Source organism: Salvia hispanica, chromosome 5 (assembly GCF_029641045.1).
Source record: "Salvia hispanica isolate PSC_SH4W2 chromosome 5, Shi_PSC_v1, whole genome shotgun sequence".
Taxonomy (NCBI): Eukaryota; Viridiplantae; Streptophyta; class Magnoliopsida; order Lamiales; family Lamiaceae; genus Salvia; species Salvia hispanica.
The window spans coordinates 42,491,136-42,515,030 of NC_142696.1; the positions used below are offsets into that span (position 1 = coordinate 42,491,136).

General features: G+C 37.9%; 2 protein-coding genes and 1 pseudogene across 2 annotated transcripts; all 3 read right to left on the bottom strand.

The window, feature by feature from the left end:
* Positions 1-12,449: 12,449 nt before the first annotated feature.
* LOC148926878 (uncharacterized) lies at positions 12,450-15,283 on the bottom strand (annotated as a pseudogene).
* Positions 15,284-15,586: 303 nt separating this feature from the next.
* On the bottom strand, positions 15,587-20,340 carry LOC148926879 (putative late blight resistance protein homolog R1A-3). Its single transcript, XM_089058574.1, has 3 exons — positions 18,856-20,340; positions 16,348-18,590; positions 15,587-16,073 (listed from the first exon to the last, which is right to left on the bottom strand). The coding sequence occupies exons 1-2, from the start codon at positions 19,957-19,959 to the stop codon at positions 16,368-16,370; spliced, it is 3,327 nt and encodes a 1,108-aa protein (XP_088914700.1). The 5' UTR covers positions 19,960-20,340; the 3' UTR covers positions 15,587-16,073; positions 16,348-16,367.
* A 1,266-nt stretch (positions 20,341-21,606) lies between these two features.
* On the bottom strand, positions 21,607-22,627 carry LOC125190463 (uncharacterized protein At3g17950). Its single transcript, XM_048087782.2, has 2 exons — positions 22,313-22,627; positions 21,607-22,238 (listed from the first exon to the last, which is right to left on the bottom strand). The coding sequence occupies exons 1-2, from the start codon at positions 22,394-22,396 to the stop codon at positions 21,774-21,776; spliced, it is 549 nt and encodes a 182-aa protein (XP_047943739.1). The 5' UTR covers positions 22,397-22,627; the 3' UTR covers positions 21,607-21,773.
* Between the last annotated feature and the right edge of the window lie 1,268 nt (positions 22,628-23,895).

Here is a 23,895-nt window from a genome sequence, read left to right on the forward strand (position 1 = left end):
AATAGAATCACTATTATTATTACATTGTGTTTGCTTGTGCATTTATAAGATGTTTTACAAACATTTAAATGCATAAGAAGTAAACAAAGTCTAAGTCTTTTGCTTAGTAGACTGGTTGTGGGCGTCCGTCCACTTTAAGGTAACACGGTCAGATCTATGCAATGCTTTGCAAAAGAAAAAGAAGAATTTCACAACCTAGATAGGCTTTGGCTACCTATCGTGAAAGGTTGCAATATCAGTCCGCATATTTCTAAGCCTTACTGAAATAAGATGACATTGGTGTGGTATAGCACTGAACGGATCTAACAGCAAGACGTGTCTTTATGCTATCTACTGAAAGACTAGGTCTTGATAAAATACTATTTCTTAATCTACATATGTTAGCATTGAGCATACGGTATTGATTATGCACTACTTTGACTTATCAAATGGTGCGGGTTTTTCGCAACCCAATAATCCTGATATATTGGGTAGTGGTGATTAATATCTAGCGGTGCTAGGAATGCTATTATGTTGAATCGTGTGCGAGGTGAGTCTCGTTTGATAATGTCCTCAAGAGGAGCTCGAACACGGTTTTATTATTCGGAAAACTGGCCAGTTGGAGTTTTATTACTCTATGAATAATAAATAAATATTTCTTGCTAAGTCCACTCTTGGAATTAATAAGATGTTAATTAATTAAGTACATAGCAGACATTAATTAATTAATGGTCATTTATATCTTAAGAGCGGGAAATAAATAATAAACAACGGAAACCCGGATTACTTGTAATTTCGGATTTGGATGGGGAGAGTTCAATATTACTTTTGTAGTGGTTGCTCGTAATATTCCAATATAAGCTAGTATTAAATTGTGGGTTCAATTTAATTAGTAAAAAGCTAATTGGAGGAGCCCATATCCAAAACCTTCCATAGATCTCTGTCTGGGCCCATAAGGAACTTAATATAAATAGGAGAATAAAGGAGACAGAACAATCACAATTTTATTTCTTGTAATTTTCGAAATTTTTGAAAATCTCCAGCTGAGGAGAATTTCGAATTCTACTCCTATTCCCAAAAGGATTTCTTCTGTCTTCTTTATTCGAGTTCTAATATTTTGATAAGATCAGCCCACCCTGATATCGAGATACAGTTCGGGAACCAGAGAGAAGATCCGTGGTCTAGTATTGAAGATCATTACGTGGAGAAGGCGCGAGCAATCGTCGATTCTTTGGAGAATCAAATCGGTAACTCTAAACCGTAGAAATCATGTTTAGGATTTATTTTCTATGAGCATGAATTATTTGCGTTCTAGCATGCAATTATCTGTTTAACATATGAATTGATTAATCGCATAATCGGTCAAATAGATCCGTATCTGATTTATTTGTTTTGTACAAGTCTTCCGCTGTGGAAGGAGCACCAAACCCCAACAATTGGTATCAGAGCCAATTTTTTTGCTCTGATTATGTGGATTAATTTTATGTTATGTGAATAGCATGAACTCATGTGTTTTTCGTTGCTTGTTATATGGTTTATAATATGCATAGTTCGAAAAGCTAGAATAGTCAAATTCAACGAATTGGGAGAATTATTTCTCCAATCAATTCTTAACTCCCAACTTTATAATTAATCTCAACCATGTCATGGAGAATTAAAGTTTATGCATGGAGAATTGATTCTTTAAGTGAATTAGTCATTGCGTTTACTTTAAGATTTGATTTGCGTAAAATCAATTCGTTTGGTTGGAGAATCAAATCGGCTGTTCGTGAATCGATTTATCTGCGCAAGAAGAGCAGCTGATCCCGACGGATAGTAACAGCAGCTTGATGCATGGAGGAAAATTGGAACAGCAGCAGCCGCAGAAACGATGCCGACAGGCGGCAGCGATGGCGGTCCGAGTGGGAGCCCTTCGGGGCAGCTCCCGGGCTCAGAAGACAGCGCCCTTCGTGAGCAGCCGGTGTCGAAGCTAGCTGGGAGCCCTCATGAGCATACGGACAGCAACGCAGCAGCAGGGCAGCTGCGAAGTCGACATCGCAGCAGCGATGACGACGCAGCTGCAGCGCCGGAGATACAGCAGCACGTTGACAACGTCACGACAGCGACGCAGCAGTGCTGTCTGGCTTGCTGTGTCAGCGAAATTCCGAGAGGCTGCCGGAGACGAGCGGCTTCGGATAGCAAAGGGAGTCAAGCCTAGCCATGAAAGGTTTGGTCAAGATTCTTTCCAAAAGTTATTAGGATTTTCAAATCCTTGAATTCAATTTCGAAAATAAATCAAGATTAAATTTAGAAATAAGATTGGAATATATCTTTGGTGGATTTTATATATTATATGTGATTTGATTTTATATTAAATCATGGATTAATTATAGATTTTATCCTTATTTTATGGATTTGTAGAGATTTAATTCCTAGACGAAAATCCTAGTTAAATTTAGATAATGACAATCTAATATTTATCTATATCCTATGGATTAACGTGGATTTATCCCTAGACAAATCCTAGTTAGATTTAGATAATGACTATATTATTTTATTCTTATCTTATGAGTTTATATGAATTTATTCATAGATAAATTTTAGATGGATTTGGATAGTGATAATATAATATTTTATTTTTATCTTATAGATTTATATGGATTTGTTCCTAGATAAATCTTGGATATATTTGAATAATTATAATATAATATTATCTTATTCTATGGATTTACATGGATTTATTCCAAGATAAATCCTAGATGAATTAGGATAAATATTTATATTAATTTATTTTATCCCATGGATTTCAATAGATTTAATTTTATTGAGACAAATCTTAGATGGATTAAAATAAGTATTAATCCAAGTTATCCTTATCTTTTGGATTTATATCCTAGATAGATTAGGATAAAGATGATATATAAGAAATCCTTAATTAATTGGATTTAGATAAATTTATTTATCTAAGAAATCCTAAGTAATGTTTGATATATTCTAGATGTCTATTCTAAATAGAATTAAGATTTGTAAAAATCTTTATTGATTGGATTTTATTTTTATCTTATGGATTATGATGGAAGTGTTTATATCTAGTAATATCCTAGTACGATTTAAATAATGATAATCCTAGATCAACGTTATTTTGAATTGTAGGATTTGATTTTATCGAAATAAAATCTTGAATAGTCCTAAATGGATTTAGATAGTTAACTCTATCTTGATAAATCCTAAATAAATTTGGATAATTATTATCCAAGATAAAACTTAATTATTTAATTGATTCTCCCTTGACTAGATTAAATAATTGTTGATAATTATTATGTGTGTTTAAATGTCATGCATTAAATGGATTTATCTGTTTATTTGGTGTTTATCTATTTGAAGTGGATTATCTGCTTTATCTGCTTATGTGATAATTATGCAAAAACCATACAAAATATCTAAGTGATGATTACAACAAGTGCGTTGTATACGGTCTCCATCGGTTGGTCTGCCAAATTTTGTGAAGCTGATTTTCTAATATTATCGTCACCTACAGAGTAGGGATGATAATCCTATGAAAACAGCAAGTTCATAAGGGCGGACTTCTCACATAATAAATAGAATGAACTAGAAAGTGGTTCCCAATATTATTGCCACCTGCAGAGTGGGGACAATAATCCTAAGGAACTGCGAGTTTCAGGGTTCAATCAGAATTTATGAGAGAGCTTGGTTTTGTTGACAGCACATGAACATTGTTATGGGAGTGTGTTGTAGAAATAAAATTCTGTAATGCTAAATCTGATGGCGTGCTTAGGCAGCATTAGACGTATCAACCTCCAGAGGAGGAAGCAATTGATGCGTCGGTGTTGTGACCAGTAAAATTGTCAAAATTTTAATGCGTATTAACCTCCAGAGGAGGATACAATTTATTAATTTTGTTGTTGTAAGATACATAATTGTTTTGTGGTTATTTGTGATTATGTATTGAGCATGAGTATGTGATAATAAGTTTATTTGCCAAATCTTCATTATGTCATTTAATATTTGTCTGCGATCCTTAAAGAAAGAAAACCCGAATGCCTAAATTATGTAGACCGGAAACGAAAATGGATAAGATTCTCATTGCTGAAAGCTTGGAGTTTATACTCAATGATTCATGTCCTCCATTTCCTCGACATAATTCCACGAAGAATGTTCGAGAATGTATTATGCATGTACTTGACAAGCTCTTTGAGGAATAAGGTCAAGCTATTTTCCTTTAAGTAGCTCGACAAGTCTTGGTTAATGACGATGAAAGATGGATATCAATAGAATCTGTCAAGATGATTCGATTGGAATATCCTAGAGTGACAGAATGTTTTGAGGATCTTTTGATCACTCAAATAGTTTCTGACACAAGTCATCGCCTAAAGTAATAAGAAATGACTACAAGAAGGTTTAACTGAAAAGTTGAAAATCTTCAGAATAATAGTCGTTACATTACTGTTAGAGGAAAGTAACATGATAGATGACAAATTCATAAAGGCTGCATTTTTCTTAAGTCCTAGTTCATTTGAACAAAAGACTAGATATGGAAATGGGAGAGCCTGAATTGTCATCAAAGTTTGTTTAAAGCGAGAAAAGATGCTTTGTGAGTTGGATTGGCCTATTTTATGGAAGGACAATGACTTACATGACAATGCAACTTCTAAGTAAGAGATCTTGATCCAGTTAGGTTTTTGTTGCAGTGGGAGCTATTAATGCTCAACTATTGTTTTATGGTTGATGCTTAAGGCATCATAGTATTAAAATAATATAAGTGCGACAAGGTTGAGTATTCAACAACACATCAACTTCTTAATCATTGAATGATAAAGTATTTATGGCTCTTAGCCTTAAGGCCAAGAAAATACTTAGAAATTGTTCGAACTGATCTAGATTATCAAGATTTTAACAATTTGTTTGTTAAATAGCTTGAAAGTTGAGAATATCTGTTTGATGCACTATGAGTTAGAATCGTTTGATTCAGAACACTTATAGAAGTGCAACATAGAAAGACTAGCGAGTCTTAATGGTTTACACCATAAGAAGACGAGCAAAGTAGTGGGAGTCTAATCTCTGTTAACGAATACAAGCATTCATCTAATGAATGGGATAGTTATGTAAGAAGGAATCGAAATATTTCCAAGACAAGTTTGATTGTGCGATGAGTTGTACTCATTAAAATCTTATCATTGGTGGGATAAACATTAAAGAAAACCTTCTACAAAACACGAGTTGTGGACTAGAGCGTCTCTAGTCTAGCACATCTCAAGGTGTAATGTTGTTCCAACACGTGTTGGAAAAGTGTCCAAGAAATTGGAGTTGAGCACTGAGGCATGTTTTAAGGTTTGTCCCAAATGATGTAAGGTTATTAGTTCTGTAATCTTCAAAGATAGAATTCCTGTATGAAGATCAAGAGAGGAACTACAAGCCTAACAACATGATAACTCTCAAGATAAAGAGAGAGATATCGGATTTTCCATTACCAAAGAATTATACCATTGGAAACTTTTGCACTAATAAAATCAACTTCATGACCTATGATTGTGAGAACCAGGTCGTAGTGGGAGCGTTCTTAGGAACACAACAAGTTCATGGGTCTAAGAGTGTCGTAAGACTCAGTCTTAGATTAACTTGAACATAATCCCTTTAACTACAATGTAGTATTGGTTAATTTGGATAATCATCTTTGAGAATGTGATAGATTCCATATTACAATCTAAGATAGACAACATGTTTTACAAGACTTGCAATACTACCTACAGGCTGTGTCAGTCAGTGGGAGCAAGTATCTTTGCAAGTGTAAATATGGATCTCAAATGGCTAGACAATGACAATGGGTTATGCCCAAAAAGAATTATCTTCTCGCTATCGTTGTGCCAGGATTTATTCGATCATAATGTCTATTAGAACTTACATAAATTAGAATGTATGTATTATGATTGTCAAGACAGCCTTCTATTAATAGAAGTCTTAAGGAAATCATCTACTAGAACATTCTAAAGGGATATGTGATTAAGGGCAAGAAACGCATGATTGGAAGCTTATATAGACCTTCGTGGTCTTAGGCAAGCATCTAAATCAGAGTATATGTGTTTTATCAAAATTGTCAAATATTTGGAATTTGACTTGTGTCCTTAACAGTGTTGTAAGCACAAGGAAGTTGAAAGTGCATTACGTATGGTATTATTGGTACTGTACGATGATGAAATCTACAAAAGTTGCAAACAACTAAGATTGGCATCTGGCGTAGGAAACTGGTTGTCGACCCAGTTTAAGATAAATGATCTAAGAGAAACTAATTACATTCTTAGCATCTAAGTCCTTTTAAGATGCTAGAAAGAATTTTGAGATTCTCTTAGGAATCCTATATCTACACATTGCTTGGAATATTTAAGCATTAGAAATTCCATGAAAAGGTTTATACCTCTCAAGATGGAATTGTCTTGTCTCTAGTCAAGTTTCGTTTGACGCTTAGTGAGATCAAGAATTATAAGACTAGTTTCAGAGATAGTTGTCTCATGTATGCTATAATGTGTACTAAGTTTGATATTAGTTGTGCTTATGCATAGCAAGTATATATATATTAACCATGGCAAAAGATTTTGATTGAGGTAATGAATATACCCTAGTGCATGAGAAAGACTAGTAACTATATTCTAGTTTACCAGTCATTCATGTAATGTCCTTGGGGTTACACTGTCTTAGTTTTATGACTAATCAGTGATCGAGTAAGTCATCCTCTGAATATGTGTTTACCTTAGGAATAATAGCTTTAATCGTAAGTTTGAGTACGCCTACGAGTATTATTTTTTTTATTACTCTAGTAAAGGCTAACTCAAGGGACACACGAGTTTATTAAGCTAAGCAATCACATATGGGGATGAAATTAATTAAAGATCAAGTACGCAGCAAAGACATTATGGTGAAAAAGATATAATCAGAGAACAACCAAGCAGATTCTTCTTTCACCTTATGAAATGAATGGTAGTTCGATATATCTAGCATCAATACCTGCTTTGTGTATGAGTGGGAGAGTTTTTGGCAGTGGGTATACTCGAAAGCATGTTTTGAGTATAAGTGGGAGATTGTTAGGTTTGGTATACTGAAAAGCATGTTTCGAGCAAGTTTGGCGCAAATAGAATCTTGCTTGTATACGTAAAACTCTACAATCCACTTTTAACCCGATTCAGTATTATTCGAACAGCCTCGCACGAATAGAATCACTATTATTATTACATTGTGTTTGCTTGTGCATTTATAAGATGTTTTACAAACATTTAAATGCATAAGAAGTAAACAAAGTCTAAGTCTTTTGCCTAGTAGACCGGTTGTGGGCGTCGTCCACTTTAAGGTAACACGGTCAGATCTATGCAATGCTTTGCAAAAGAAAAAGAAGAATTTCACAACCTAGATAGGCTTTGGCTACCTATCATGAAAGGTTGCAATGTCAGTCCGCATATTTCTAAGCCTTACTGAAATAAGATGACATTGGTGTGGTATAGCACTGAACGGATCTAACAGCAAGACGTGTCTTTATGCTATCTCTGAAAGACTAGGTCTTGATAAAATACTATTTCTTAATCTACATATGTTAGCATTGAGCATACGGTATTGATTATGCACTACTTTGACTTATCAAATGGTGCGGGTTTTTCGCAATCCAATAATCCTGATATATTGGGTAGTGGTGATTAATATCTAGCGGTGCTAGGATTGCTATTATGTTGAATCGTGCGCGAGGTGAGTCTCGTTTGATAATGTCCACAAGAGGAGCTCGAACAAGGTTTTATTATTCGGAAAACTGGTCAGTTGGAGTTTTATTACTCTATGAATAATAAATAAATATTTCTTGCTAAGTCCACTCTTGGAATTAATAAGATGTTAATTAATTAAGTCCATAGCAGACATTAATTAATTAATGGCCATTCATATCTTAAGCGCGGGAAATAAATAATAAACAACGAAAACCCGGATTACTTGTAATTTCGGATTTGGATGGGGAGAGTTCAATATTACTTCTGTAGTGGTTGCTCGTAATATTCCAATATAAGCTTGTATTTGGGTTCAATTTAATTAGTAAAAAGCTAATTGGGGGAGCCCATATCGAAAACCTTCCATAGATCCATGTCTGGGCCCCATAAGGAACTTAATATAAATAGGAGAATAAAGGAGACAGAACAATCACAATTTTATTTCTTGTAATTTTTGAAATTTTTGAAAATCTCCAGCTGAGGAGAATTTCGAATTCTACTCCTATTCCCAAAAGGATTTCTTCTGTCTTCTTTATTCGAGTCCTAGTATTTTGATAAGATCAGCCCACCCTGATATCGAGTTACAGTTCGGGAACCAGAGAGAAGATCCGTGGTCTAGTATTGAAGATCATTACGTGGAGAAGACGCGAGCAATCGTCGATTCTTTGGAGAATCAAATCGGTAACTCTAAACCGTAGAAATCATGTTTAGGATTTATTTTCTATGAGCATGAATTATTTGCGTTCTAGCATGCAATTATCTGTTTAACATGTGAATTGATTAATCGCATAATCGGTCAAATAGATCCGTATCTGATTTATTTGTTTTGTACAAGTCTTCCGCTGTGCAAGGGGCACCAAACCCCAACACCTCCCACTAGGACTTCCACTAGGACTTCCCACAAAAACTTCATGCCACGTCATCACTAGGACTTCCCATTTTGCTGCCACATCACTAGGACTTCCCACTAGGACTTCCCGCAATTATTCAATTTACGGAATTAAAATTTACGGAATTAAAATATCGACACGAAATGATGTTCAACGAGCCCTATTTATAGAGTTTTTTTTTTAAATATTAAAACTCGGACGTCCGCCCGCCCATGGGTCGGACGTCCGAGCCCATCCGACGGGCATATGGGACGGGCGTGTCCGCCCTTCGTCTTCACTACGGCGGACGTCCGGTCGGACGTCCACGACGTCCGCCATTGGAGATGCTCTAAAGGCTAAAAGCCCAACAACATAACCACGAGGAACAGAGATAATGACCTTAAAATGAAACTTGTTGTTAGTACAAACCTATCCTACATCAGATATTTGAGGAAAGTTGGAAGGTGTATATAATTCTTTTCCAACCCCAATTAGTTTGAGGCCTTTTGGGAGTGACCCAAAAATAAATCCGTGCGGGCTTGGCCCAAAGCGGACAATATCAAACTAATGTTTGTCGACGCTGACAATCCTGACAAGTGGTATCAGAGCCAGGTTGGCGTCGGTTCTAGTCCGATTTGCGAGACCCATGTTTGAGAGGGGCCGGCGATCCGTCTGAGTCGGAGCCCATTATGTGTTTCGATGTGGTCTCGGTTTGAGGGGGAGGTTTGTTAGTACAAACCTATCCCACATCGGATATTTGAGGGATGTTGGAAGGTGTATATAATTCCTGTCCAACCCCAATTAGTTTGAGACCTTTTGGGAGTGACCCAAAAACAAATCCGTGCGGGCTTGACCCAAAGCGGACAATATCAAACTAATGTTTGCTGACGCTGACAATCCTGACAAGAAACAGCTTCCTTGTAGTTAGGTGGTTCATCTGCCGAAGGCTCATCTTCGACCTCATTGGCAACCTGCAATGCATATGCCATCATATCCTCAAAACCATACCTCAACGGAGGCTTCACATCTGTCCTCTTGGCTCTGTCAATAGCGATGCTTCTCTGACGAGCTTGTGGATGAACATCCGAACTAGAAGTATCAGCGGCTTCAGCAGTAGTGTGTTGATCTTCTCCACCTTGGAGTTGTGATTCACTCACATTGTGAGTGACTTGCAGCTCCACCTGTTCATCAACACCATCCAAATCCTATGTAGCAATAGACTTCACAGTAGTGTTAAGCATAGAATTTTCATCAAACACCATATTCCGACTGAGAATAATTCTACCCTCTGAAGATGATCAAATTATGTACCCCTTAACTCCATCTCTATAACCAACAAATACTCCATTCTTAGCTCTTGGCTCCAATTTACCTTCACTCACATGATAGTAAAAAGTACTCCCAAAAACTCTCAACATAGAGTAATCTGCAGATGAATCAAACCATACCTCGTACGATGTCTTGCAGTCAAACCGGCTTAGAAGAGCATGCATCTTGCTCTCTCCAACAACGTCTGATTCATGCGTTCTGCCACACCATTTTGCTGTGGTGTATATCTAACGGTGTGATGGCGAACGATCCCTTCACTCCTACAGAACTCATCGAACTCACACGAACAAAATTCCAGACCGTTTTCTGTTCTCAATCGCTTGATCTTCTTCTCAGTCTGGTTTTCAATTAGAGTCTTCCACTCTTTGAACTTCTCGAATGCCTAACCTTTATGTTTCATCATAAACACCCAAGTCATTCTTGAGTAGTCATCAATCATCGACACAAAATACTTGTGTCCTCCAATAGACTCAACACGTGAGGGACCCCAACAATCCATATGATCGTAGTCAAGTGTCCCCTTCGTTCGATGAACACCCTTCTTTGGAAACTTGCTGCGAAGAAGCTTCCCCAACACACAGTGTTCGCAGAAATCAAGTTTCTGCACCTTATGGCCCGAAAGAAAATCACGATTCGACATGATTCTCATGCCACGTTCTCCCATATAACTGAGCCTCATATGCCACAGCTTGGTCATATCCTTGGTTGCAACCTCGGAAGATGCAATATCAGCAGAATTTTCCACGATGGAACCTCTCAGAACATACAAGGTACCTCGTTTCAAAGCTGTCAGAACCACCTTCGAACCTTTCAAAATACGCATTACTTCACCTTCACCTTTGAAACTGAACCCCTTACTATCAAATGTATTCAGGGATATCAGATTCTTCGTCATCTGTGGAACATGCTAAAATCGTTCAAGGTGCAGAAGACCCCATCATGAGTCCTAATCCTGATTGAGCCGATGCCAACCACCTTGCAGACAGCACTGTTGGCCATGGTAACATTGCCTCCATCTATCTGCTCATAAGTGTTGAAATACTCCCTGTGAGGACAGAGATTATATGATGCTCCAGAATCCAAAATCCACACATCATTACAGTGTGGTTGTTCATCCGCAACCAAGGCCAATTCTTTTTCCGAATTTATGTCATCAGCTTCTGCCACAGTCGCAGAACCGTTAGCATCTTCCTTCTTGCCCAATTTCTTCTTTATCCTTAGACAATCAGCCTTCCAATGTCCTGGTTCTTTACAATATCTGCTGATGTCATCTGGCTTAGGGCCTTTAGGACCTTTTGAAGGGGTAATTACATGGAATATACAAAATGTTTCACCCATGTTTCAATTTAATACAAAAGGTTCTAAGTTAGCATATTTCATACAAAAGGTTTAAGAAGTGCTCTAAATTAATACAATCCGTCAAATGTGTGTAACACCGTTGCTTCTCTGCTCTTTTCATCCTATTATTCACTCCCAAATTATGCCCTACAATAGTGATAGCCCAAAGGAGATTAACCGTAGTCCAATAGTCCTGCAACTAGGAGGAGAGTCCTTATGAGGAAATGGCCACCAGCCTTAGTAGAGAGGACAGAAGCCCGGTAGAGGACGATGATCCAGTACGCTCTCCCTGTAGACTGTAGTAGCGCGTTTCCCTGAAACTATTCCTCATGTGGACACTAACTTGGGATTTATGTAATCCCTGCTCGTCACTTGTGCTTCATTTTGTGAAGTACTACTAAAATTAGTGTTATCTCGAGCTGTGGATTGAGAAACTTCCAAGTTTATCTTTGCATACTACAAACTTTTGTGTCGTAATTAATTTATCTTGTCGACTGTTGAGCTTTTAGAGCAAATGGTGATGAATTGGCGGAGAAGTTTTAGTTGTGTAGCTAATTATTTAATGGTTTGTGATATTTGTGGTGTTGTGTTCTTGGACTACGTTGGCAGATCTTTTTACCGAATGCACCTTCTTTGAATAGAGAACAATGATAATCACCTGAAGATTTTGTTATTAATTGAATAGTTTTATTTTGAGTTAATTATGGTTTCTGAGCTCGTTTTGCAGCAGCAATGAGATACCGATTATGGAATATGGATTGGAGATTATGGATGCTATGATTTGGCAGTGAATAGGATAAAAGAAGAGATTTAACGGTGTTAAGACATATTTGACGAATTGTATTAAGTTAGAACTCTTTTTAAACTTTTTGTATGCAAAATGTTAACTGAAAACTTTTTGTACTAAATTGAAACATCGGTGAAACATTTTGTATGTATGATGTAATTACCCCCCTTTTGAACCTTTTGAGTTCTGCTTCTTCTGTCCGAATTTCTTCTGTCCTTTACCCGTAACAGATAATCCTGATGGCAGATCTTTTGTGGCTGAACTCGTTGCATGTTGACGATCCTCTCTGATGTGGAGAGCAGATCGAACATCCTCGAACGAAAGAGTTTCCTTGCCAGTCATAAAAGACTCAACAAAATTTTCGTAAGATTCAAACAGAGACACAAGCAAAATTAAAGCAGCATCCTCGTCTTCTACTTTAACTTCAACATTACGCAAATCTAGCAAAATTTTATTCAAATTTTTCAGACGATCCCGAAGGGACGTACCTTCCTGCATGCGTAACCGAAACAAACGTTGCTTCAAGATCAACTTGTTGGTTAGAGACTTCGTCATAGACTCTCCAACTTCATTCAAAGAACAGCAGCCGTCTCCTGATCCGCAACTTCGATGATAACATCGTCAGACAGGCTCAATATGATGGTCGAGTGAGCCTTTTCGTCTAAGGTTGTCCACTCCTTATCATCCTCCGTAGTCTTCTTTGTTTTGAGCGGCTCCCACAAACCTTGCTGCTTCAGCAGAGATCGCATCTTGATCTGCCATAAACCAAAACTATTTCTCCCGGTAATTTGTCAACCTTCACGTTCAGAGCAGACATCTCGATTTACCAGACAAAATCCTCGCAACGGAATTCAAAACCCTAGTTCGAAAACCAAGGCTCTAGATAGCTGGGAACTAACACCTTATGCATATGATCATATGCATCCTTGAAAACTGAATTTCTTTCCTCCGCTACCATTCCAATACTCTAGTGTTTTCTCAGCTTTTGACAAGAGATTGGCAACTTTGAGGATCAAGAGAGGAAGGCCTTCACATTTGTTAGAAATTTCTTGCCAACTTCCTTTAGTTGAGGAGAACATGACTCACCAACAAACACCTTGTGACGAAGGAGATCCCAACTTTCTTGTTTATTTAGTAAGCGCACTATGTAAAACTTATCATCTGGCCCAAATGATGTACCTAGCACAGGTTGCCCGGTGGTCACAAAGATTTTAGCTCTAATGTTTGGAAATAAAGTTTTTAAGTGGTACAAGGGCTCTGGCTTCCACATATCATCTAACACAATGAAGCATCTCTTGTATGATAATTCCATCTCCTTACACAAATCTGCAGCTAAATTTGCATCATATTTGACATGTTCTCTATCGATGTTGGGATATATTTGAGCTAGGATATCTATCAAGATTTGTTCTGGATTATATTTGGGGCCAAGAGCTACCCATACCCGGTGGTCATAGTAATTCGATACTGAGTAATCTTCATAAAGATTCTTGAGAATAGTAGTTTTTCCAATACCTGCCATTCCACAGATGACCATGATATTTGATATTGGAAAATATGTTTGGGGAAAAAGATACTCCTTGTCGATTTTAACCAAAGTAGGAAAGTTAAAGAAAGATGACACCGTATGCTTTTCGTTGTCTGTATGCGCAGATGATTCTTCTTTTATTTTACAAACCTGGCAGGAAAAAAGAACAATGTACAAGACTCATTACTCTTTGGCTACAACTTAAAATTAAGGACTCTGGTGTGCTTTTTAACCCAACTAAGGTATGTATAGAAAGAGCATCAGGCATCATTCTGTAGCTAGCTAAAGAAGCAATATTGTTTTCAGTGACTTGTGAAATCGATCAATCCAAGTCTTCTTTTAGAATAATCAACGAGAAGTTTATATAGTACAGTATATAAAAAGTTTGATCTAAATGTAACAGATCTAAATGTTGAATCATCAATCATAGAACACCACTCGCATTATCATAACCATGGAAGGAATTAGTCACCATAAATTGAAAAAATGTGAGACAACATATGTAAAATGAAAATATGAGAGATGAGATGGTGTATGCATGAAAGTACCTCGAAGACCTCATCATGGACGTCGAATATGGAGTGTTGTTCATCTGCCGCTAGCTTGTTCCAAATCTCTGGAGTCTTGTCAGCTTTGTTGAGGAAGAGGAAAACTCTAGCCACCGCAATTCGACTTCCTCCACAATTCTCAACAATCTTCTTCCCAGCTTTCTCCATTTCTGGATCGATTTCCTTCTGCCACCCAAACATCAACATTCGAAGGTAATCCCAAATGTAGTCATCCCTCAGAATCGACCTTTCTTTAATACTAAAACTTTTTTGCAAATTGGGCTACTTCGATGAGCCCTGTGGTCAGCACGATTAGGCTCCCATTGTCTTGCTCTGGAAATGACTTCTTCAGTTCATCCCAAGCCTCTACGTCGTCTACATCATCCAATACAACCATGTATCTCCGACCCTTCAACCTCGCATACAGATCCTTCCCCAATTTCTCCATATCATGATGACCAATTCGGGCTTGATCATCTACCTGGGCGATGATATTTGTGAGAATTTCTGTGATTTGGTAGTTTCTGCCTACGGTCACCCACGCGCCACAGTCAAAGGGCTCTTCTTTTGCGACGAAAATGTGTCGAAAAGTGTTTTTGCGATCATGCTTCTGAGAGAGCCTATCTTTCCGACGTAGGAGTAAACCCCAAAACCATAGGGCCTCATTGGTTTGAGCAGGTCTTCTTTCATTTCGGCTAATTCATTTGATAATCCTACCATTTCAAAACCGACATCGTTGGTTGGTGAAACGGCTGCATCATCATCTTCGTCAACGTCGAGTGATGACAGAGTGAAATCCGTCTTTATTTTGTTCGTGGTTCCGATCAAGGAATGTATCTCTCGCCTCGATTCGAGAAACTGATTTGAATCGATGGCATCTTCTGCTTTTTGTACGGCTTCTCTGATTTCGGCATCCAAAGCGTTCCATCTATTGCTGTTGTCGTGGTAGAATTCGTTGAGAAATTCTTGCAAGGATGTGATCACTGTGGATGCAAATTCAAGGAATTCTCGACTTGAGGAGGGAATGGGAGTGTGAGAAGAGTTAAGAAGGCGATGTATCGTTTGCTTCAGAGAAATCACAGCTGCATATGCCATCTCTCTTTTGCTAACTTAATGAGTTTGAAAAAATACTACCTACACTATACTAATGCATAATATATGGCACACAAGGAAAGGAAGTGATAGAGAAGTTACGTTTTTAGATTTCCAAAATTTATTAATATTAGTATTGTGATTTCGCCACTACTAGTTATAGTAATAAATTAACAACGAAAGTCTAATTTTTTAGCACTAGCATGTGATTGCCTGACTGTATTTGAAATGATTCTCAATATTAAAAATGAAGTAGTACCAATATTTAAAATACTCCATGAAACAACGAGCGTGTTACGGAGAAACTTTGAGTAATTGATTCGTATCAACTATGCCAAATTTCCAAGGAAAACATTTAAATAAAAACTTGGTCTTCACTCTTCAGTATTCTTAATATTGATCCGGTTGAAAATGTCAAACAATTTAGTAAGTACATAGCTCGTATTTTTAAACTATTGGTATCTAGTGGAGTACTATCATAATTTTGATAAACTACTGCCTTCAAATTCTTCAACTATAGACCTATCATTACTATCTACTATGCTTAATCATTGGATTTTTATAATGTTTATCATAAAGTACTAAACGCTAAAAGCCCAACAACATAACCACGAGGAACAGAGATAATGACCTTAAAATAAAACTTGGCAATATTGCAACCACCCTATATTCATAGGACTGATACTGCAGTTTTCCATAAATTGTGGAGTACAAAAAAAACACAGTTGGTTTTTCTCTTCTTTAGTTGGTTTAAACTAATACTGAGGCTTAGTTCTGAAGCAACTCACAGTCATTATTTAAAGTTATCCCATGAGTCTGCATGCGCCTTGTTTCTTGTAAGTTCCCTGTTTTCATTTCCTCTGCCCTCTGCCCAATGCATAACATCAAAATTACATTCATCAACTTCAACCAATTTCATAGAGGTACAGTAAATGTGTTTTTTAGGGATCTGGGGAAGTGAGTTTCTAGCAAAAAATATAGATCAACATCTCCAAAAGAATATAATAAATCAAGTAGGGGCATGTAGAGGAAACATTAGATATATATATATATATATGTATGTATCACTATCAACAAAAACACATAATAGGAACTGTTTATGATACTATTGAAAATAGAAATTTGAATTTAAGAGACTAACCTTTGTAAGCACGTTGTCAGTCATAAGTCGAGATCCTCATCATCCCATGAAGAATGGACATCAATCGTTAGCTTTTCTATTCTATTCTCCCTATCATTTTCTTTCATTTTTTCTGCCCATGCCACAACTGAAAGGCTGCAGTCAGCTACTTGAAGCATCCGCAGACCGTAAGGCAAATAAGGAGGGAGCTCTTCTATGTTATAGCAATGTTTAATTCTAAGATACTTAAGAGAAACGAAGCTGGCATTTCTTGTTCGCAACAGCACTAGATCAGTATCTTCGAGGGAGAGAAGCTTAAGCTCGTTGAAACTGGCATAATCTGTTTCCCATAGTGGTCCTTGAAAGGCATAGCAACGTAATTTGAGCACCTCAAGATTGGGTAGTCTGCCAATTATGCCCATGTAACTCCATGGATATCCTAGCCCACTCAAACTCAACTTCTTAAGAGACACTGGAAACATGGAATGAGGAGCAGGTGGAGTGATAGTATCCTGACTTAGGTCAGGATTCACAACCACACAAGTAAATGATTCCAGTTTGCCTAGACTGGATATGTTATTCAAGTGATGGAAGGACTTTCCATCATCTCCCAGCTCGAGCTGGATCCGGACTCCTAACCTCTTTATATTTGGAACGCCTCTTAGGACCTCCTTAGTGCAACTATTAATGTTCACATCTAATAGTGTTGAGAGGTTGGCTAAAACCTCATCACTACTAGGGTTAGGTAGGTTGCACCCTTCAACCCGAAGATATCTCAATTCTTTCATACCCCAAATTTCCATGGGCAAGATTGAAGAATCTTCAAGTGACTTGGTGCTCAAATGCCTTGTTACAAGCAACTTCTCTAGGTTGCGGAGTTGGGATATAGCAGCAGGAATCCTCCCGTCACAAGTGAGGGTGAGGTACCTTAGATGAATGAGTTCCACAGCTTCAATTGGGAACTCATATAAACGGATTGACATAGCATCCACTATCCTCAGCAACCTCGACCTAAAAGGTATTGGTACTGGATACTGATGGTATGGGCCAGTGCATAAGAGAGAACGTGTGTATAGCATTGAGTTATGCTCATGTTTGATGCCTAACAAAATGTTATTACGAATGCACACTCTCCTTTGCTCCACCTTTAAACCTTGTACAGTATAAGCATTGAAAAACATGCTCTTCTCAGCTTCACTGCTACACATATGCCAAAACACAGAATGAAGTCTACATGTCTTACTAGAGTCGGGATCGGAGTCCATCCATTGGACCATAACTAGACTTCGATTAACAATCTGCATCAAACATTTTCGAGCATAATCTTGTAAAGTTTGACAAGGATCTGGCTCAAGAAATCCCTCTGCAACCCACAAATCAATGAGCTTTGACACTGGGACCTCATCGTTGCGTGAGAAAAGTCCCATATACAGAAAACATGCTTTCAGATGTTGTGGTAAGTACTGATAGCTGGGAACTAACACCTTATGCATATGATCATATGCATCCTTGAACACTGAATTTCTTTCCTCTGCTACCATTCTCCAATACTCTAGCTTTTTCTCAGCTTTTGACAAGAGATTGGCAACTGTGAGGATCAAGAGAGGAAGACCTTCACATTTGTTAGAAATTTTCTTGCCAACTTCCTCTAGTCGAGGAGGACATGACACACCAACAAACAACTTGTGACAAAGAAGATCCCAACTTTCTTGTTTATTGAGTAAGCGCACTATGTAATACCCATCATCTGGCCCAAACCCTAGACCAATCACAGGTTGCTGGGTTGTCACAAAGATTTTAGCTCTAATGTTTGGAAATAAAGTTTTTAAGTGGTATAAGGGCTCTGGCTTCCACATATCATCTAACACAATGAAGCATCTCTTGTATGATAATTCCATTTCCATACACAAATCTGCAGCTAATTTTGCATCATTTTTGACATGTTCTCTCTCGATGTGGGGATATATCTGAGCTAGAATATCGATCAAGATTTCCTCTGGCTTATATCTTGGGCCGAGAGCCACCCACACCCGGTGGTCATAGTGATGCGAAACTGAGGAATCTTCGAAAACATTCTTAACAAGAGTAGTCTTTCCAATACCTGCCATCCCACAGATCAACGTGATATTTGATTTTGGAAAGTATTTTCGGGGAAAAAGATACTGCTTGTTTAGTTTAATACAAGAAGACATGTCAAATAAAGAGTTGATCGTATTCTTTTCGTCGGCTGTATGCACAGATGAATCTTCTTTTATTTTACAAACCTGGTAGGAAAAAAGGACAAAATGCAAGACTCGTTACTCTTTGGCTACATCTTAAAATTTAGGATTCTGGTGTGCTTTTTAACCCAACTTTTTTTTTGCATAAAACAGCACTAAGGTATGTATAGAAAGAGCATCAGACATCAGACATCATTTTGTATCTTAAAACAGCACTATGGTATGAAATCGATCAATCTAGGCGTTCTTATAGATGAATCAGTGAGAATTTTATATGTGAGATGAGATGGTGTATGAATGAAAAAAGTACCTCGGAGAGTTCATCGTGGGCGACGAATATGGAGTGTTGTTCATCCGCAGCTAGCTTGTTCCAGCTTTCCTGATGTGGAGTCATGTCGACTTTGTAGAGGAAGAGGATAATTCTAGCAAGCGCAATTCGACTTCCTCTACAATTCTCAGCAATCTTCTTCCCTGCTTTCTCCATTTCTGGATCGATCTCCTTCTCGCACCCAAACATCAACACTCGAAGATAATCCCAAATGAACTCACCGCTTAGTCTCCCCATTTCGTGAATATAAAAACTATTTGCAAATTGGGCAACTTCGATGAGCCCTGTGGTCAGCAAGATTAGGCTGCCGTTGTGTTGCTCTGGAAATGAGTTTTTCAACTCATCCCAAACCTCAACGTCGTCAACATCATCCAACACAATCATGTATCTCCGACCCTTCAACCTCGCATACAAATCATTCCTCAATTTCTCCATATCACGATGATCAAATCGCGCTTGATCATCTACTTGGGCGATGATATTTGTGAGAATTTCAGTGATTTGGTAGTTTCTGCCTAGGGTCACCCACGCGCCACAATCGAAGGGCACTTCTTTTGCGACGAATATATCGTCGAAAAGGTGTTTTGCGACCATGCTTCTGAGAGAGCCTATCTCTCCGACGTAGGAGTAAACCCCGAAATCATAGGGCCTCAGTGGTTTGAGCAGGTCTTCTTTCATTTCGGCTAATTCGTTTGATAATCCTACCATTTCAAAACCGACATCGTTGGTTGGTGAAACAGCTGCATCATCATCATCTTCGTCAACGTCGAGTGATGACGGAGTGAAATCCTTCTTTATCTTCGTCGTGGTTTGGCTCAAGGAATGTATCTCTCGCCTCGATTCGATAAACTGACTGGATTCGATAGCATCTTCTGCTTTTTGTACGGCTTCTCTGATTTCGGCATCCAAAGCGTTCCATATCTTGCTGTTGTCGTGGTAGAATTCTTTGAGAAATTCTTGCAAACATGTGATCTCTGTGGATGCAAACTCAAGGATTTCTCGACTCGAAGAGGGAATGGGAGTGTGAGAAGAGTTAAGAAGGCGATGTATAGTTTGCTTCAGAGAAATCACAGCTGCATATGCCATCTCTCTCTTACTAGCTAGATGAGTTTGAAAAATTTTGCCTATACTATACTGGCGCCCAAGCGCGTAAGAATAAAACAACGAGCGTGTTACGGAGAACTGTGGCCTTAGTGTCAACTTTGAGCAATTGATTGCCAAATTTCTGTGGAAAACTGTATCTTCAAATGTCAAACAATTTAGAGCATACACACACCTAGCCACCGGCAATTGGTATTGCGTTAGGCTAACGCGACGGACGAGCGGGCGACGATTGAGAGGTCGGGCGCGGACTAGCACGTTTAGCCGATCGCTAGTCTACTACTATGTGGACGAGCGATCAGCTAGCTGATTTTTTTATTTTTTCATTTTTCTTTTAATTTTTCCTACAATATCCTATTGCCATTGTTTTTTTTTGTGTGTGTGTGTGTGTGTTTTTTTTTTCAATTCATTTTGTTATTGTTGTTGTTTTTTGTGTTTTTTTTTTCTTGGAAGGGCTGGGGTATTGGCTAGGCTGTTGTTTGGTTAATCTATTGCTAGGTTGTGGGAAAGGCATGATGATGTGGCAGGAGGAGTTTTAGCTAGACTATTGCTAGCCGATGACTATTGTGGATGCTCTTAGTAAGTACTTCGTATTTTTAAACTTTTGGTATCTAGTGGAGTACTATTTGATAAACTACTGCCTTCAAATTCTTCAACTATAGAAACCTATCATTACTATTTACTATACTTAATCTATGGAACTTAAAAATAATATAACAAACTAATGTAGGAGTGTATATTTGTATTCGATGTTAAATTAATTTTAAAAATCAAATTCCAGTCATTCATTTTTTAATCTAGTGGATAAAATCAATCAAGCAAATATACTTCATATTTAGATCGTTTTACTTCATTTTATACGAACTTCATTATTTGATCGTTTTACTTCATTTCAAGATCTTAAAATGAATAATGTGATGCCGAAGATTAAAAATGTTGGATGTATATTAGTTTTAAAATAATGTGATAAATAGATGGTAGATGAAGGAATTACGTGAACCCGACTCAAAATGACTATTTCCTTTAGATATAAATAAGATATAAAGAACAATTATTGTTGTATTCATATTTCATATTGTTGCCATAATCTCATTAAGATCCACATAATTACGAAACTGGAAAACTATTGACTAAACAGTTTCTTCTCATTACTGTGCTTCGTCGGGTAATAAGGGCCTATATAATTGAATTTCTCAAACTTTCAAGCCCATTTTCATTTCAAATAGTCCATTGAAGTTTGACTCAATCCATTACTATCTTACTCCTTATTTTCCATATTTTCCATTCGCTTAGCCTATTTCACAACCAAATACGTATATGTATTCTACATTTTCCATTCGCTTAGCCTATTGTTTAAGACGTGTTAGCTTAGGTTTCGCCAACAACAACTAATCAACGATTCAACTCGTTATTTGCTCACTATTTAAATAACCGTTTAATCACGTTTCACCACTGCATGATTCACTTTTTAGCATTCCATTCACGTCTACAAATTTATTCTTGCAGTATTAGTTTGAAACGTGTTTATTAAGTTCAAATTGAATACTGATTTAACACACATTTACAGTATAATTTGAGTATCGCATTGATTATTAACATGGGTCCAATTTGAAAAGAAAAAGCACTTGACCATTTTCAACTCCATAAAGCAGATCATATGATGTTCAATCAGTGGTGCCAGATTTAGAAATAAACAATTAAAAAATATAAACGAAAAGAAAAGGCAAAACTGCAAAACACCACAGAAAAAGCAAGAAAAAGAAAGTCACTACTCAATAAACAAGCAAACTGTCACTAAACTACACCAAATTACACCACCGCTCTACCGCCGAGAATCTACAAATCCCCGCCGCAACCGACGGCGACGAATCCAAATCCTCCACCACCTGCGCCGGCGGCAGAACCATCCCATCCGCAAACAAAGCCCGCCCGTTCCTCGGCTGCATCTCCTGAACCATCCCTTCCTCAAGCTCCACCGCGCCGCCGCCGCCGCCGTCACCGAACCTCCTCTCCACCTCCAAATAATCTCCGAGAGAGGCCCTTCTGGAGTCGCATTCGTCCCTGCAGAGGCGCCACCACCGCCGCCTCTGTCGGGCCGCGGCGGCCCGGCTGTTCTTGCTCCTCCGGGCGCCGCCGACGCCGCCGGAGCCGGAGATCTCCTGCTGGCGGTGCTGGGAGGTGGCCCGGAACGTTATGGCTTGGACGGTGACGCCCATGAGGGTTCCTAGCGTGGTGCTTCTGTCATGGAAGAATGAGCCTGTTGACTGTCACACACAATTATCAATTCCATCAATTCTTTATGTAAAAGTTCACAAAAAAATGTTGTGAATTGTAGTACCTCAGTGTCGAGATCAGAAGAGGAGAGGGACGAATTAGTGGGAGATGAAGGCTGTGGCGCAACATGATTTGCTGGATTCAACATCACAATGTGTGTGATGTGTTTGTGTGTGAGAGAGAGAGGGGGGGGAAGGAGGAAAGTGAAGATATGTTTTTCTTTGGGGGATGGGAAAAGTGTCAAATTTGATTAGGACTACAAGTGTGTGAATGAAATTTAATGTTGGAAGACTTTATTCTTTTTGAGGTAAGCTGAAGATGGAGATGGTTTGTAATTGTACATTGGAGGACTAGGAGGGGGGAATCCAATATTTGTAGCCCAAGAGAAAGAAAATAAAAGAAATGAGTTGGTGCAAGAATCATATGATGTGTTTCCTGGTGGTGCTGCAGAATTATATTACATGGTCCATAATCGAGGCCTTTGCACTGCACACTTTTCAATCAAAGCACCGGCAATACCGTTTTTCACTACCAATTTCATTATTATAATTATGTGGAGTTTATTTAATATATCCACATTTTCAATACAAAAAATAACAAACTCTTTTGTAAAATCACAGCGAACTTTGGCCTGAATAATCTCCCGACCATTTTATAAAAGTAGTAATACTTTGAAAGAATTAAAGTGATTGTAGGTTAATGTTAGAGCATCTCCAATGCCGGCTAACCAACCGGCTAGCCGAACCATTGGAGTAGGCCAGCGGGAAATCGGCCAAAATTTCGGCGTGGGCTAGCCGATGGCGTGGCGCTGGCTGATGCGCTGGCCGCCATTGTGGCGTGCCGATTGGCCAGCGCTATTTTTTAATTTTTTTTAAATTTTTTTTAATTTTTGAAAAACTATATAAACGCGATTTTCTCTATCTCTAAATTTCTGTACAAGACCCCCGTTCGGCTAGCGGCAAACTATAACAGATTCAAGGCACACTAACATTTTTTAATGTATTTTTTTAATAAATTAGTGAGGAGTAGAGTGGAGCGGTGGCTCGTGTGTGAAAGCCCGGATTTTTTTTATTATGTACGGAGTAATTTTTTTTATTTTAAGTTAATGTATTTTTTTTATTTAAATAAAATTAATGAATTTTCCCGTATATGTCTCGTAAATTTAATTCGGTAATTTAATCGTAATTTTAATTCCGTAAATGTAGTATATTTTGAATTATTTTTATTGCGGCTGGCCTATGGCTAGCCTATGGCTGGCCTAAATCTGATGTGGCAGGTGGATTTTTTAGTGCTGCTGACGTGGCAAGGAGAGAGAGTGGCTGACCTATGGCTGGCCTATTTGCATTGGAGATGCTCTTATAATGGATAAAAAAATTGATAAAAATGTGAACATGTAATTGAAAATGATAATTATTTTTAATAAAATTAATTTATCTTATAAAATAATATTGGCCTGGCAAATTAAGACTTCGGCTTTTAAGGTATATTTCATACTTCCTACATCAATGTTTTAAAAATCAGGCAATTAGGCTAGTTATGCTTGTACAATAAAATCACTAACTTGTGAACCGTTTTTTGAATTAATATAACCTGGTGATTCAATCATAAACCATTGATCGATTGTTTCTTCCAATTATTTATTGACAC